The 18,038-nt window shown below is 37.2% G+C and overlaps 1 protein-coding gene across 38 annotated transcripts in view; it reads left to right on the top strand.

Moving 5' to 3' along the window:
- The window catches only part of LRRFIP1 (LRR binding FLII interacting protein 1), a 93,582-nt gene that overhangs the window by 23,523 nt on the left and 52,021 nt on the right, over positions 1-18,038 (top strand). For 13 of the 38 annotated variants that reach the window (XM_026707816.2, XM_087919604.1, XM_087919606.1 and 10 more), the window contains exons 3-6: positions 1,585-1,602; positions 9,088-9,135; positions 14,436-14,477; positions 15,512-15,562. The exons of 6 other annotated variants lie outside the window; for them this stretch is intronic. In XM_026707816.2, the coding sequence (XP_026563601.2) occupies positions 1,585-1,602; positions 9,088-9,135; positions 14,436-14,477; positions 15,512-15,562 (159 nt within the window). The remainder of the gene's footprint in view (positions 1-1,584; positions 1,603-9,087; positions 9,136-14,435; positions 14,478-15,511; positions 15,563-18,038) is intronic. 19 more of the 38 variants (XM_026707803.2, XM_087919586.1, XM_087919590.1 and 16 more) reach the window with 5 other exon arrangements.

Genomic DNA, 18,038 nt, shown 5'->3' on the forward strand with positions numbered 1-18,038 from the left:
TGTGTTTATAATTTCCCATAATAGTCTCGTATGATTTCCTTCTTCTCTTTACTACCATAGCAAACTGGGCCTTGGTCATCTATTAATTGCAATATTTTCCTTGATTCTTTCTCCTTTCTCAATTTATATGCTAACCATCTACCTGGTTTATTTGCATCTTCAAAATAGTTCTGTTTAGCACCTCTAATTTTCTGTGCTAGTTCTTCTTTTTCTATTAGACCCATTTTATGTTTGGTTATATCCATTTTTAACTTAATGTCCTTTTTCTGTGGCATTTTCTGTAACTCTTTTTCAAGTCCTTTTACTCATCCTCTAATGCCTTAGAGGCTTATCTTTTCATGGTATTTCTTTTCCTTGTATAGTCTATTATCAAGCCTCTGGCATATGCCTTCATTGTATCCCATACGTTCTGGATTGATGTATCTTCTTTTTTGTTTTCTCTGAAGAAAAAAGCCATTTTTTTCTCCATCCACTGTGTGAAGTCTTTTTCCTTTAAAATAGTATTATCAAACGTCCATTTGAGACATTTTTATTGATCATTTTACCAGAAAGGTATAACAAAGGGAATGTATATCTGATTTTACATGTATTGATTGCAGCGAGAATAGTATTTGCACAACAGTGGAAAAGCAAAAAGACCCCAACAGATGAAGATATGATTACAAAAATATTAGAATGTGTAGAAATGGATAAGCTAATACAATTAAGGGAAAGGAAGAAACTAAATATTATTTGACTTGGGACTTATTTTATAAATGGTTAGCTGACAAAAACAGGAGCTAGAAACAGGGAAATATATGAAAGGATTAGTGACACAAGGAAGATATGTTAACTTGGTTAAACAAATAGTATGATTATTATTGATATTAATATTAATATAATTGATATTAATGCAGTGAATACTTGTAAATACTGTATTATTTCCTAAAATGATTTGTACCCAGACAGCACATTGTTCAATTGAAATTGGAATTTTTGTATGCTATAAAATAAAAACGTATTACAAAAACCCCCTCAATCTCAAATATCTAGGAAAAAGAGAGAATTCCTGCTGATATATTAGGAAGCTCTTTAAAGCAGCATTTCTAATGAATTGTTCCTCCATAGGTTTTCTTTCAGGTGTTCAGGTGTTCAGACGTCTGTTTTGGGTTATATCAGCTTTGTAAAGCTTTAGAGTACAAATTTCATGATTTTATTTACTATTGAATTTTACGTTAGAATTTAGTAAGAATGTGATGTGAGTTTCCTGAACTGTGTTACTTGAAACATGAGTATATGGATACTGGGTGGGAATTGGTAATTTTGTGTTATTTATGAAGGGTACAGACCTAAGTAATACTTATTGTTATGCTGTAGATGCCCTCTCCAGAGAGAAGAGTATTCATTTTAGCCTCTGACCGCATCATATCATATCCAAAAACCATTTTAAGTGCATTGCAAATCTCTTATTTCACTTTTGCATTTTAGAAATGTATTTCATCCCTGTTTCCACATTTACTAGCATCTAGGAAAATGCATTATATAATACCTGTCCTGAAAAATCTTGCCTTGATGTTTCTTCTTTTCCTCCTCTACCAATTATAGATCTATCAAGTTCAAAAGGTAGGGCTGTCATAGTTTACTATAATATTGCATGCTTTTGTTTTCTCACACCAAGGCTTTGATAGTTGATTCTTTAGAAGCAGCTAAATACATCATGTATTTAGCATATTTTATTTGAAAATGTATACTTAAAATATTTTCACTTATTTCTAAGCCACATGAAATTCATTTTTAACACAAGCTGAGAAGACTTGTTGCAATATATTTATTGCATATTCAAATAGCAGAAGCTATTGCTATATGATTAAAGAAGAAACACACATAAGGAACACCCAAAGAATAAACAGAACACCAGAATTTGTTCAAATTCTCTGGGCAGGTAGTAATACCAATTCTATTCATTTCTGATACGTTAGCTGAATTTGAAAGTATCAAAACTGAAAAAGTCTCTCTGTGAATGAACCTCTAAGAACTGTTTTATCTGTAGCTATTCTGTGTCAAATATTTAGTTGACAGACTGGGAGATAGTTTAATATACAGTAGTGGAGATGATGCTGGCCTAGAAATAAGGAGAGTATGAGTTCTAGGTTTCACTTAAGCAAGAAAGTCACTTGTTTGACTTTGGATCAGTCACTGTCTCTCAGCCCAGCTCGCTTTATAGGATTTTTATTGTTGTGGAGATAATAGGAGATAGGAATATTTGATACAGTGCATTCAGAAAATGTTCAGACCCCCCCTCACTTTTGTCAATTTTGTTATGTTGCAGCCTGATTCTTCAGTTGTTGAAATTCATTTTTCCCATTAATCTACAGGCAGTACCCAATAATAATAAAGTCAAAACAAAATTTTAGAAATATCTGTAAATTTATTAAAAAGGAAAAACTGAAATATCACATTGGCAGAAGTACAAGTAGTCCTCAACTTACGACCACAATTGAGCCCAAAATTTATGTTGTTAAGTGAGAAATTTGTTAGTGAATTTTGCCATATTATCTTACCATATTTGTTAAGTGAATCACTGTAGTTGTTAAATTAGTAACACAGTTGTTAAGTGAATCTGGTTTCCCCAATGACTTCACTTGTCAGAAGGTGGCAAAAGGGAATCACATGACTCTGGGACACTGCAACCAACATACATGTGAATTGGTTGTCAAGCATCTGAATGTAAATCACATGACCATGGGATGCTGCAACAGTCATAAGTGTAAAAATGGTCTTAAGTCCCCTTTTTTTAGTGCTGTTGTAACTTCAAATGGTCACCAAACGAACTGTTGTAGGTTGAGGATTACCTGTATTCAGACCCTTTGCAACAATACTTGAAATTTAGCTCAGGTACCTCCCTTTCTCTTAATCATTGCTGACATGTTTCTACACCTTGATTGGAGTTGATCTGTGGTAAATTAGATTGACTGGACATCATTTGCAAAGGCACACACCTCTATAGAAGGCCTAACAGCTGACAATGCCTATTGTAGCAGAGCAAAAGCCATGAGGTCAAATGAACTGCCTGTGGGGCTCAGAGACAGGGTTATTGTAATGCACAGATCTGGAGAAGGCTACAATAAAATTTCAGCTGCACTGAAGGTTCCTCAGAGCATAGTGGTCTGCACAATTCTCAAATGGAAGAAATTTGGCATAACCAGGACTCTTCCAAGAGCTAGTCGCCTAGTCAAACTGAGTAATCAGAAGAGAAGTACCTTAGTAAGAGAAGTGACCAAGAACCTGATGGTCACTCTGACTGAACTCCAGAGACCCCATCCAGAGATGGGACAGAGTTCCTGAAGGACAGCCATTACTGCAGCCCTCCACTGATCTGGGTTTTATGGGGGAGTAGCTAGATAGAAGCTTTTCCTCAGTGTAAAACACATGAAAAATGCACCTGAAGGACTCTCAGACTGTAAGGAACAAGATACTCTGACCTGATGAAACTAAGATTGAACAGTTGGGCCTCAATTCTAAACATTATGTCTGGAGGAAGCCAGGCACCGCTCCTCATCTGCCCAATGTCATTGCAACAGGGAAGCATGGTGGAGGCAGCACCATGCTGTGGGATTATTTTTCAGCAGTTGTTCTGAACCAACCGGGTTCCCAAAGAGCAAACACATACAAAGGCAACAGCCCCCACCTTTTAAGGTTTAATAATGTATTCTGTTCTGAAGGCTGCTTTCCACTAATTAGCTCCGACAAGAAAGAGCCTAGCCAAGTTGTTTGTCAAGGGTGCCAAAAACCCAGAGATAAGAATTAATTTACAAAATTCTCCAAACACGAACTAAGATGTCCACCAGTTGAGTTTAAGAGCTTCTTTGCTGTCTGCAAAGAACACTTTTCCAAACCTGGCTTTTATCCTCTTGAGGGAGGGGCCATTACCTTGCAGCCTTACTCCCGAGTTGCCTGTGCTGCTGTAATTATTCCTTCCTCTGAATAATCCTTCATGTACATGCACTTGGCACAGGCTCCTTAGGAACCTCCTCATCACTGCTGCCAGCCCCCACAATCTTTGAAGGCAGCAGTCCACTCCCTAATGGTCCTGGCCCCTCATCAGAGTCATCACTCTCCTCAGCCATCTGCACCTGCTGCCAGCTAACCACAACAGCAGTAGGGATTGGGAGACTGGTCAGGGTTGAGGAAAAGTAGAAGGGAACAAAGCACAGGCATATCCTCAATGAAAACCTGTTCCACAGCTGCCAAAGGTGTTTCAAAGAAGTACTGAGTGAACGGTTTGAATACTTATGCCAATATGATATTTCAGTTTTTTTCTTTTTAATACATTTACAGACATTTCTAAAATTCTGTTTCCACTTTGTCATTATGGGGTACTGAGTGTAGATCAGAGGTATCAATGGATTTTTTCGAGGGCCGGATCAACATTGTACTTCTCCTCTGTGGGCTAGTGAGGAGCGGCGAGGAAGTGGGACGGACGCCTCCTGCCGCACTGTGCTGTCCAAAACAAGGATGTGCATGGCCCCTTCTGCCCCATTTTAGTACTGAATGGTTTCCTGCAGCACTTTGCCAGCACTTTGCCTGGACCCTGGGAACCGCAGGAGGCTCTCCTGCACCTTGTTTCCAATCTCCATGGCCTCCAGCAGCACTCTGCCAGCAAAAAACATTTTTGGCTTCCATGGCCTCCTGCAGCACTCTGAAGGCTTCATGAGGACCCACAAGGCCCATTTTTGGCCTCCCTGACCTCCAGCAGCTCTCTGCCAGCCCAAAAAGGGCCAAGCCTAGCTCAGCCCTAGCTGGTGGAGCACAACCGGTTGTCCAAGCTGGGGAGGGAGTCCTTCCGGCAGTGGCCAGGCCGAAGGTCTGGATGGAGAAGACTGAAAGGCAAGTGGTGTGGGAAGAAGTCATAACCACCCCCTCCCCCGAGCTCTGTTTTTGCTGGCAGAGGACTGCAGGAGGCTGTCACGGCCAATAACAGAACCTGGGAGGACCACATGTGGCCCTCCCGAGTGCCATTTTGGCCGGCAGAGGCACTATGGGCTGGTCCTTTGATATTTCCAGGCCAGCTGCGTAGGCCAGATTTAAGCATCCTGCAGTCTGGATCTGGGCCATGGGCCTTGAATTTGACACCCCTGGTATAGATTAATGAGAAAAAAATGAATTTCAACAGCTGTAGAATCAGGCTGCAACAAAATTGACCAAAATGAAGGGTGTGTGTGAATCCTTCTTGAACGTATTGTGTAGTCATTGCCTTGAGTTAACCACATAGGTATATAGATAATAGATACATTGGAATAAAAATCTAATAATGATAAGTGCCAGTGTAATGCTATTTGATATTAGGTTCATACCATAGCATTGTTTCATAACTGATCTACAGAAGTTTTCAGAAAAAAAAGAATGAGAAAAGGTTTTTAGGGGCAAGGTAGCAGATATACAGTATTTAATTTTTAAAAACTAACTAGGTTTTTTTAAGGGTTTCCAAAGTTACATTTTTGTTGCATGGAATAAGTGAAAATTTTGATCTTTCTAATATTTGAAAACTGCATATAAAAAGTCTGTAACTGGGCATCCTTTGTCTTACTGATATATGAAGATCTCTATGAAATATATTCATTAGTAATTCATTAGTTATTTGTCTCATCTCAAAAATAAAAAAAATCATGACAGACTAATTTTTGAATGGGTTCTTCTGCATGTTTTCACTGAGTGATTTAGTACTAATGCTTCTTTAAAATAACAATTTGGTATGCAAATTAAGCTATTTCTGAAATACTTGTCTTCCTTTTCTTGTTTGACTGCTTCAGTCTTGTGCTATGTTTAAGAGATCCCTTTTTGAATTTTGAAAATATTCAAACTGCCTTTACCTGCAGTGTATATTGACATTCTTCTGTCTCTAATTAGATCAGTTTTATAGTTTTTTGTAGGTTTTAATTAGAACCTGGGGGCTGGAGGGGAAACCATAAAATGTATTGCTAGCTGCTAGGCTACTGCTAGGTGAGTATTGCTACAAAATACGTTCAAAATTATCACAGAGTATGTTTAATAGAATTTAAGCCATTTCTAGTGATCACATTTTCTCATCTTCCTTGATTCTGTTTTTTTTTTATTGCAATCATAAATAATTTCCTTTAAAAACACTTAAATGGTTTAAAAGAGTACTGACATGGAAGAAAATTTCAAATATTTCTTTCTAATTATTTCAAAACAATATGCTTCTTAGAACAATAAGCTTGCTTTCTACCTCATTCATGAGCAATTTATGGTTATTTATCTTCTAGCCCAGTTAATTTTGCTCAGGAAACTGTTCCTGATAAATTAATGGAAAAAAACATATTTTGCAGTTATTTTTCTCACCCTTTTGTTCATTATACACTTGAACACATTTTAAAGATATTCAGTAATTTTATTATGAGATAATGATTAAAACATTAAACTAGGATGGAGAGACTCAGAGCCAAAACTATCCTCAACCATGGAAACTCATTTGATTGCTTGGGACCAGTTACTCTCAAGCTGCCCCACAAGTTGCCTCAGGTATAAAATGTAACTCACCTAATGCCTTATTGCAATGTCTTAACATTTCATTACTATTTTACCTTCTTTAAGCAGATTGCATCTTTGCTAAGAGAAATTTGGGGGGGGGGGAATGAAATATACTCAGATGGGATTTTAAAAAAACAGCATGTATTATGACTTAGCATATGCAACAACTACATTAGTATTACAAAAGTTGGCAACATACTTAAGTTTTAGAAATGCTTTGTGGGCAGTAGGTGGAATAGACTCCCCTGTCCCCCCGCTGCTGCCCAATCCTGTTCATGTAGATGGGCAGAACAAGAAAGGAACATGGTTTTTCCTTCATGTTTATTCTTTTTAAAAACATTGCTAAGTTTCTCTTACTTCCTGTAAACACATAGACGTACACATAACACATTATTCAGAATATGTTTTCCATTCTAATCTTTCAAGTATCTGCATTCTCTCATTGTTATTTTGTTCAAATTTACATATTTAGATAGTTGATTAAACTAAATTCCATTTTAAATTTTACTTTTTGTAGGGCACGGTTAATAACATTTCTCTCTCTATTTGTACCTCTCTCTATATCCTTAAACCTATTCAAAATAACTACATATCCTTTGAACTTGAAGGATCACCTGTGATTAATTTTCTATTATTCTTTCTTTTATTCTTATTTCTTATTTTTCAGATTGTGACCATATTGGTATAGCCTTCCTTTGTTAGTTTGTAGACTCTTTAATCTTGCAGTACCATGTTTCCCTGAAAATAAGACCCGGTCTTATTTTCTTTTGACCTCCGAAATAAGCGGCAGGGTTGTCTTATTTTTTTTGCCCTACATTTCAGGGAAGCTCAACATTCCAGAGTAGCTGAAAATGGCGCTTCAGTTCCACGTCTGCTGCTGCAAAAGTCATTGCTAGCACTCTCTGAGCATGCTTGGGGCCAGCGAGCAGGCATGATTGGAACCATAGCTGCAGCTTCTTCCTGCTTTAGCTTTGCCCTCAGTCAGGAGTGGGCTGGTTCATGGTGAAATGGTGAGTGAATTTGTTTGCGAGGCATCCCTTAAAGCCTCAGCAGGAGGGAGGGATTGCTTGGGTTGTAGGATGAGAAAGTGGGGTTAATACATGAGGCGTGGGTACAGGTCGAGCTTGACATTTTACCTTCCTGCCTTGTGCGAACTTTTGGCTGCACACAAGGAAAGCAGAAGCAACAGAGATCCTGGCTTGTTTCTCTCCCCTAAACTCTGCCAGAAATGAGTTTTTGCAAGGCTCATCAGGCCGGCGCAGCCTCTTGCAGCAGGACACTGCAAGGCTTGTTGTGCTGTTGCACTTGCAAGCAAGAGCACTGCCATGAGGTTCATCACAGGATGCTGCAAGGCTTGCTGTGGTTTTGCACGTGCAAGCAGCAGCATTGCTGCGAGGTTCATCAACCAGCGCAGCTGCTTGCGGCAAGGTGCTGCAAGGTTTGTTGAGTTGCATGTGAGTGGCGGTGCTGCCGTGAACGGCTCTGCCGGTGTGACAAACCTCATGGCAGTACTGCTGCAGGTTTGTGCAATGTCACAAACCTTGTGGCATCCTGCCATGAGAGGCTGCACCAGTGTGATGAACCTCATGACAGTGCTACCACTTGCACATGTAATAGCACAACAAGCTTTGAAGCGTCCTGCCACAAGAGGCTGCACCGGTGCGACAAGCCTTGCGAAGACCCATTTCTGGCAGAGTTTGAGGGAGAGAAGCAAGCCAGGGTCTCTGCTGCTTCTGCTTTCCTTGTGTCTAGCCAAAAGTTCACAAAAAGCAGGAAAGTGAAATGTCAAGCTCAACTCATACCCATACCCACACCTTGCGTATTAACCCCACTTTCTCAGCCTAATACCAAGCGACCCTCGCCTCCTGGTTTTTAGGAATACTTCACAAGCGAATTCATCCACCATGAACCAGCCCATTCCCAGCTGAGGGAAAAGCTAAAGCAGGAAGAACCGGCCACTTGCATCCTGCCATGAGTGGCTTCAGAAGAAGTTGGGCAGCAGAGTGACAGTTGTTGGGGTTTGAGAAGCCTGGCTGCACCATTCCTTGGGTAAGTGGGTGCAGGGTGCATGAGGCGGCTACCCCCACCCCAGCTTGATTTTTAAGCCTGAACCTCACCCCATCTTGTACAACCAGTTGGGTGGGGCTTAACTAGGGCTTATTTTGGGGGGTAGGGCTTATTTTAGATGCAGGTGTGAAAATTAGAGTAGGGCTTATTTGGGGGGTAGGTCATACTTTCGGGGAAACATGGTAGTTTCAGGAGTTGATTTATTACATATTGTTCATGGCGTGATTTTTCTCCCTGTATATTTGAATTAATATCACACTGGGTACAAAAAGAATTTGATTTGAAAAGAAACAAGCTCTGATTTCAAGGTCTGCCATTTCCTTTTAAATTTTGGTACATTAACATTCTATTAAATTTGATTAAGCAAAACAAAATATTTTTTAATCAGTGCAAAATCTCTGGAGCTGATATGTCTATATCGTGTGTGTGTGTGTGTGTGTTTCTGTGTGTATTTTCAGTACTTCTCATCTTTCCTTCCTCTTCTGTTCATAGAAATACTACGGTCTGTGTACAAAGTTTTCTGACATCGAACAGTGGATGGTAGGCTTTGTTAAAAAATCCAGTATTTTCAAGTATTTATATTTCTGAACTTTAATTATTACTGAGGCTGATGGTTTGGAGGAATGCTGACATTTAGAAACAATTTAATAAAAAAACATCTTTAAGTTTTCTAGTAATATTGCTGAAAAATGTCTATCCTAACAGTTACTGAGATTATTACTGAGAGGATCTAACCACATAGTATTTATTTATAGCTTTGCTAAATTATTCCTCATTTGATTTCTTGTCCTGTTGATTAAGTAATGAGAAAAATTTGTGTAGATTCTTTCTAACTGAACAGGTCAAATGAGAGAAAAATAAATTTGGTGAGACTGAAATGATCATTTAAATATGGACAACTCAGGACACATTCAGCAACTAGTTTTTAAAAACCTTGGATGTATCTAATAATAACTTAATATGTTCAAAATTTTACTGAGGGATGGGATTATCCTCTGGGGCTCTAGATAGGGACTTTCAGGAGGAATTGTATAACTTTCTCACTGTCAGAGCAAACATATTACATAGTTGTCCCACAAAGTACAAAAATGGACTGTCTCATATTACTTGTAACTCTTTACAATTAACAACATTAAACAAAGCAATTAAAAGCAGAAGAAATAGCGGAAAAGTAAGATAATCCACCTTTATAACCAAATCCATTATACATGGCCCTGGAAGCATGCCTCCATGAGCAAGAGCTGTGATCTTGACTGGGAACATTTTCCTATATGAAATGCTAAATCATGCTTTTAACTATAAAAATCTTATGTCATAATAAAGTTGTATATGTTTTAGAGGTATTTGATATGAGGCATTTTGGTGATTATTTGAGCATCTGTCCAAACCTCTCACAGATAAGATCACAACTTTTTTTCCATGTGAGCTTGAAAAAGATCAAACTAATTCTGCTTTAATGAACAGCAGGAAGGTGCTATGCTCATTCGAACTCAAAGCACTTCTTCTCAATCATTTTTGAAGCATACACTATCCTACTTCCTGTCAAGGTTAAAAAAATTCACTTTATAAAAATGCACTTTATAAAAATCAAATCATGGACCCATTGCTTATTTCCGTTTTATGCTAGCTCTTTTCTTTGAAATAAATTAAGACATGATGGGAAAGAAATCCTTAGATCTAAGAAATGTACAATTAAATATGAGTAGGAGAAAATATTCTATTGGTTAAACGATATAATGAAAATTGAGTAAATGAGGATATGCTTAAAGACATATGAATACCTGCTCTATGTTTGATCATCTTCAGCAATAGCAGCAGTTTTTAATAGCAAATAACAAGTCTTGCCAAGGACTCCTTTCATATTAAGATGCATATATTCCATATAGGAAAACTTCATTTAGATAAAGCAAATTAACAATCTGAAGAAACTGTTCAATGTGAACACAAGATAAATTTGGCAGATCATTTCTTGTTAAAAATCTACTTTCCTATCCAGTCTTCTGTAGCTGACATTCTTCCTAATCTCTCTCAAACAAGAATGTAGAAAAAAGGTGGAAGTTGTCCCAAATGGCCATATTGAAAGATAGCCTCTTGAAGAAGTCACTGTCCCTTATACATCTTGAATGCAGCTTCTTATCTCTTTCCAAACAACTTGAAAAAGCCAAAGATGCAAAATCACATTTGTCAGAGCTCATTTCATAGACATCCCTACTCATCTAATAACAGATGACCCCAAGGTTTCACTCCCTGGATTCTGATCAGCTATAATATAATGAATATGAATAGTTCTGTTGGAAAAGAAGTCACAGTGATGCAAATGTGGTTAATGTGATTTTTCACTTCCCAACTGAGTGTTGCTGTGTCACTAGGTAATGTATCTCTTTGTTGTTTTAGGTGTTTCTACTCTAATTCTTTTTTTTTTTTACTATTTTAAAATTTTATTTCTCCTGCATTTTTTGGAGGTCCGGGGTACCAACATATATAATAATGACCAATAAGGGGGAGTCTATATTAAAGGATATCCTCAAAATACATTTCAACTGATAAAAATAAAAGCTAAATCAGATATATGGCCTGAGATGACCTGGGACAACCCAGGTTTTAATGACCATCAAATCCTGAGCCAAACAATCCTTATCCCCAGGGCATGGAGATTTTACATCACTTACACCTCAATTGAGACCAAAATTTGTGTCACTAAGTGAAACATTTGTTGAATGAATTTTGCCCCATTTTACAACTTCTCTTGCCACAATTGTTAAGTTAGTAACATGATTGTTAAGTGAATCTGGCTTCTCCATTGACTTTCCTTGTAAGAAGTTTGCAAAAGGTGACTTATTTATAGCTTTGTCAAGTTATTCCTCATTTGATTTCTTATAGTGTAGGTTTAAAAAAATGAGATTTTTTTAAGACATTTTCATTAACTGGACAGTTCAGATGTCCAGTTACTGAAAGCATCTGAATTTTGATCACATGACCATGAGGAATGCTGCAGTGTTCATAAGTATGAAAACAGTCGTTAAGTTCCATTTTTCAGTGTCATTAACTTTGAATGGTCACTAAATTAACTGTTGTAAATCACAGATTATCTCTACTGAGCTTTCATTTCAACAGCTTATTACTGCTTACATTCAAACCAAAGTAATTTCCAAACCTCCAAAACGGTTTTGATCATATAGTTGTTTGGAGGGATATCCTAGTAAACATAAATATGAAATATTTTCAGAAAGTAATTGTTAAATTTTCAGCTATTATGTTTTTACTTTTGTCCTCTGGGAAATTTCTGACTTTTGCATATGGAGTTGGCTGTTAAAGCTACCTAAGCTACAACAGTGTTTGTTAGTTGTGTGGGTAGGTAGCGGAGAGATTGATATATACTTCATATGTAGACTGCAGGACCAGGAGATTCAAAACAAATGTATCAGTGTCTGAAACTGGAGCAGTTTGAATGTATACTTATAGAATTTTTTACCAGCATATGTGCTTACTGAATCTAGGACAGGAGTAATTGTTGAATATGGATAAAAGGTTTTTAATCCCGAAGCTTCTTTGTTCTTCTTGTTTTCAAGTGCAGTGTTGTTGAACACAACTTAATTTTATGCTTTTTATTATTAATTTATAGTGTTAATATACAAGGAGAAAAAGTAGATACATTTTTGTTTCCTTTTTACTCTTTTAAAAATTTACTATAACAATGTTTCAGCCCAATATTTAAACCCTTTGTTATACATAGTTTGACATATAGAATTATTATCAGATTTTTTATTACATCAATCAAGTGACTTCATAGAGCAGAACTGTCAATGATTTCAGAATGTAAATCTGGGGAAGCGCTATCTTTCCAAAATCAGTGAAATTGTTATAGTTGTTCTCAGAAGTTCAGTAAATCCATAATTATTTATATTGTGATAAAATTTAATTTGGATAAATATTTCAAATGTACTTTTACATCTTTAATTCATATTCTGAAAATATCTTTTGTTAAATTAGTATCATCTTAAGATCAAAGATGAATATTCTTTTAATTTACTTGATCTATTAATATGGGATATCCCAACACTTCATTAGAGAGATATTGCAAATAATTTTGATTAAGATTATTTGAATAAATTGCAGTTTTAGGCAATTTAAATGCCACTTTCAAAGCTCAAAAGATTTAACAACATAATTGATCAGAAAGATGAGCTAGCATTAATATTCCCATTAATATCCCATAAGTTCCACAACCAAAAGAGATTTACCTGCAATTTTCAACCTGAGATTATCACAGAGGATAAATTTGCAATGTGAATAAAGATCAAAATTATACTCCTATTGCTAAAATTATACTTCTCCATTATCTTCCAAATGGAGTCAAGCTTTTGTCATAGTACCAAAGAGGTCACATAATAACATTCTAATTGTACCTACACTAGATTATACTTTATTATCTGTGTTTCATTAAAAACATTTTAATAACTTGTCTTTTCCGATAAACATTTAAATTTTTAATCTGTGATTAAATTTATCTGGGATAAAACATTTGGTATATTTAGAATAATAAGATTTTTTCTTTTCTCTTTCTAGATATATGAATTATTTTAAGGATCAACTGAAAACTCAGCTGTTACACATTTCATGTAGAAACAACAGAGCTTATATATATACTACCTTTAATTAAATAACCCATCACATAATAACATTTAATTTTTGGTATATAAAATAATTATCAATAATTCATAATATAGCATTGCCATATAAAAGCAGCCTGCATTCTACTTCAATCACTGTCATAGTTGAAGTAATCTCAATAAAGTTCAATAAAGCAAGCCCATTAATACCAAATTAAAAATAAAATGAGATAAAATGTATCCATGATGTATTCAATGATACACTTTTGAAGAGATAATTTTATTTGTAAAAGCTGCAGAAAAGAAAATAATAATAATAATAATAATAATAATAATAATAATAATAATAATAATAATAATAATAATAATAATAATAATATCAAAATGAAGGAAATCCATATTTAGGCTTACCTTGCTTCAAATATTTCCCCTGCAATTACAGTGGATATAGAAAGTATACACCTCCCTGTTAAAAGGTTTTGCAAAGGTTTTGCAAAGGTTTTGAGATAAAAAATCCCCAAGACTATACATCAAAGACCTTTACTGCATTCGCATACATAAGATAGTTCAAAATTCATACAATGTCTTTATAAAAACATTAAAATTTTGTTGAATCTGTTTTATAAAAATATTTTAATCTTGGAAAAATTGAGTTATCTCTTTTAGTCACTGGTAGTGTTCTTAGAGAATCAGTTTGATGTAGTTAAGGCATCAGACTAGGATCCTGAAGACTCTGGGTTCTGGACTTGCCTTAGCCACAAAACCAGTTGGTGACTTTGGGCTAGCCACTTTCTCTCAGGCCTAGGAAGCAGGAAAGGGCAAATGACTTCTGAAAAGTTTGCAAAGAAAACTGCAGGGACTTGTCCAGGCATTGCTGAGAGTCAACATTGACTCAAAGGCAACCTCCATGTTCCTAGAGCATGATCTGATACAGCTATATTACATTTATTTAAATAATTCAGTTACAAGTTGAACAACAGAAAGGAATTTGGGAAGGAGCAAATTTGATATGGAACTAAAACAAAAATTATATTCTTGCTATGAAGGATTTAAGTTTCCATAACCTCTAATATAAAAGATTGTAATGTTTTCTATATGTGAGAATTGGATTTAATTGGGGTAGAAATTCTATTTCATAAATGATTCTGTGCTGTCTTGTTATGCTGCTATAAAATTCTGCAGTAGAATCTCAAACAACTTCCATCTTTTCCTTTTTTTCGCATTTGGTAGGAAGACAGTGAGCATTATTCCCATAAATCCAGAAATGCCTCGGTTAGTATTGTTTGTTTTGTATAAGAAATACTTATTTTAAAATGAATAATATTGAACCATATTTGTCATCTTTGAAAAATAATTAAAGCAATTACTTCTTTTGAATTTAAGAAAATGAGGAGCAAGATGGGACCACCTAGGTTCTTACACAAATTTCCTCTAGTTTTCATGGTTAAATTTGCATTGTGAAACAGCTACAGCCTGCAAATGAATGATACTTTACCATTATGAAAAAAGTGCTGTGAATCCAAGCTTAAATTCTATGCAGTGAGCATAGTTGTTGAAAGCACTACATATAATGCTAATGATGGTGAAGGGATTGTGCAAAAGAAATTATATACAATTTGGATGTACACTGTCAGATATGGCTAAAATTGTTGCACATGTTTACTAATACTAATAATTAACAAGAGCTTTGGTAGGTAATATACATTTCCTTTAGCCTTAGTTTGAGTTTTTTTTAGTTTCTTGTAAAAAACATGGTGAATTAATGATTGCTTAAATAGTTTTCTAAAGTTTGTTTTACTTTAAATGGAGATAGGATGTTCAGGACTCAAATTATGTAATTATTTGAGGACTTTTTGCATCATACTAACTCAGTGCAGGTAATCCTTGACTTAAAATCATTAATTTAGCAATTGTACAAAGATATAGCAGTACTGAAAAAAGTGGCTAAACTGGGGTCCTTGCATTTATGACCTGAAGCACCATCTCTGACAAATGATCAAAATTTGAGTGCTTGCAACCAGCTTGTATTTACGTTCCATAGTCCTGGGATCATGTGATTGCCATTTTTGATTTGCCGTATTATATTATCATATAAAAACTAAAGTCAATGGGGGAGCATGGATTTCCTTAATGTCCTGTGACTCAACAACTACACTGATTCGCTTAACAACCATAACAAAAAAAAAACTTCATAAAATCAGGTGCAACTCATTTAACAGCCTATAAATTGTGATTGTAAGTTGACAAATAGCTGTATGTGAAAAATATCTCTTTTATTGGTGACTTTTTTACTTACTTTTTCTTAGGTTTCAGATGAAGATGATCATGTTTCCGTGCATAGCCGTGGAAGCTTAAGGGTTAGTAATTAGACTAAATGAAACATTTTTATCATTGTTAAAGATTTCTCCCTTTTGGAAATTGTTCGCAGTTTGAACATTGTCTTCAAACATGATGTTTAAGATAACCACTAATTTAATTTTTAAAACTGTGGTTTTGTAGATATGATTTATGCATATCTCAGTCAAATGAGCAAAGGGAGGAAGAAGCAGAGTATAAGGACTTGCCTCTGCTCTCTCTTCAAGAAAGCAGAACTCTTGAAACAGGCATTTTTTCAAAAGGAAACTTTTATTGAGAGAAAGTGATAGCAAGTAAAGCAAGGCAGGATCTGAAGTTCCCGCTTAGAGTGGTTAGGTTAAACGTTGCTGAAAACCCCTCCCCTATGTCCAGTCTGAGGTGAGCCAAACCACAGATGTGAAGTTGTTATGAGAACTCAAGCTGAGAAGGTGATAAGAAGCTGTTCTTAGGCACCGCTTTGCCCATTCTTTCGGAGCTGAGACAAAACAGATGTCCCAAGGTCAACCCCTCACTCTCCCTTTCCCAAACAGGTACATCAAAGTGACAGAAGGACCAGAAACCGGAAAGGGGTTGTAAAAGGCAGGGGTGGGTTTCTACTGGTTCTGTGCACCTCTGTAGAACCAGTAGCTCTGAAGAGCAGCAGACACAGAACTGGTTCTATATCTGCTGATGTTTTTGCCCACCTGCCCGCCCTGACCTTACCTGACCTTTATTTCCTGCTTTTTCAACTTCAGTTGCCGTGTGAGGCACAGCTGCAGTTTAAAAAGCAGGAAAAAAGTACTTTTTCAAAGGCTGCTTCTCAGCATGCAGCGCTGCTCAGCTGTCCAGGTACCAGGCTGATGATGATTTACAGGCGCACGCACAGCGTGCAGGGAAGCACATTGTAAATCACCGAACCTCGTAAATCACCGAACCAGTAGTTTACCCTGTCGGATCTCACCCCTGGTAAAGGGGTATACAAGCCTCCCTCCCTGCTAGAATGGTAATGTCCCGATGGGGATCCAAGTGACAAAGAGAATTGAATGTGGTTATTCAATTGTAAACAACTCTTGTAAAGGAGAATTGAAAACTGAAAGTAAATGCTGCTTTTAAACATTAAACATTACTGGTTCCAACATTGAATGTGTTACAATGTCAGTCTAAAGGCAATACAGGTAGTCCTCAACTTGCCATAGTTGTTAAGTGAATCAGTGCAGTTAAGGGAGTCACAGCAGTCATTAAGTGAATACTTTTCTCCCATTGATTTTGCTTGGTGGATGCCAGCTGGGAAGGTCTCAAATACTGGTCACATAATCCTGGGAAACTGCAGCTGTTGTAAATGCCTGCCCAAATTATGATCACATGTCCATGAAAATCCTGTAATGGTCATGAGAGCGAGGATAGGTCATAAGTCACTTTTTTTCCAGTGCCATTGTAACTTCCAATGGTCACAGAAACAAATTACAAGAAGATCCTCAAAACAAGTACGGCCTGGAAACAGTAAATGACCAGCCTACAGTGTTTCTGGTAGCCAAAATAGCGTGTGGGGGGGGCCCACGTAGCCTCCAAAAGTGGGTGCAGGAGGGCACACAAGGCTGCTGTGCAGCCCGTTTTCAGCCTGGATAGCCTTCTGCAGCACTGCTGGCCAAAATGGGGAGCAGGGGTGTGTGTGCAACCCCCCATGTGACACGTTTTTGGCCTGGACATCCTTCTGCAGCACTTTGTTAGCCAAAATGGGGCATGGGGACACACACATGGCTGCTATGCAACCTGTTTTTGGCCTGGATGGCCTCTTGCAGCACTTTGCATGCTAAAATGGGGTGTGGGGTGAGGTGCTACCTGCAGCCCCCGTGTGGCTTGTTTTTGGCCTGGACAGCCTTCTGCAATACTTTGCTGGCGAAAATGGCGTGGGGGGGCTGCATGCAGCTGTTGCGCAGCCCATTTTTGGCTTGGATGACCTGCAGTACTTTGCAGGCCAAAATCGGATGTGGGAGGGCAGCACAGCCCATTTTCAGCCTGGATGGCTTCCTTCAGCATTTTGCCGGTCAAAATGGGGTGCGGAGGGGCACGTGCAGCTGCTGCACAACCCATTTTTGACCTGGACGGCCTCCTGCAGAACTTTGCCACCCAAAATAAGGTGTGGAGGGGCCACGCACAGCTCCGGTGCACCATGTTTTGGCTAGCAAAGTAGTATAGGAGGTTGGAAACAGGGCACCGGGGGGGGGACGGGGACAACATGTTAATATTCAAGTCAATAGTCACTTATTGGATTGGTTGTGTAGATTTATTTTGTTAGTTATGTAGATTAATTTCAAGCTGACAGATAAATGTTGTTATATCTTGTTGACTTATGACCACAATTGGGACCAGAACTTCTTTTTCTAAGCTAGGCAGTTGTTAAGTGAGTTACCTTAATTTTTTGCCACAGTTGTCAAGTAAATCACTGCAGTTGTTAAGTAAGGCACATGATTATGAAGAAAATCCAGTTTCCCCATTGAC

The sequence above is a fragment of the Pseudonaja textilis genome, chromosome 1, assembly GCF_049901715.1.
Source record: "Pseudonaja textilis isolate UNSWEBS1 chromosome 1, rPseTex1.2, whole genome shotgun sequence".
NCBI classification, from domain to species: Eukaryota; Metazoa; Chordata; class Lepidosauria; order Squamata; family Elapidae; genus Pseudonaja; species Pseudonaja textilis.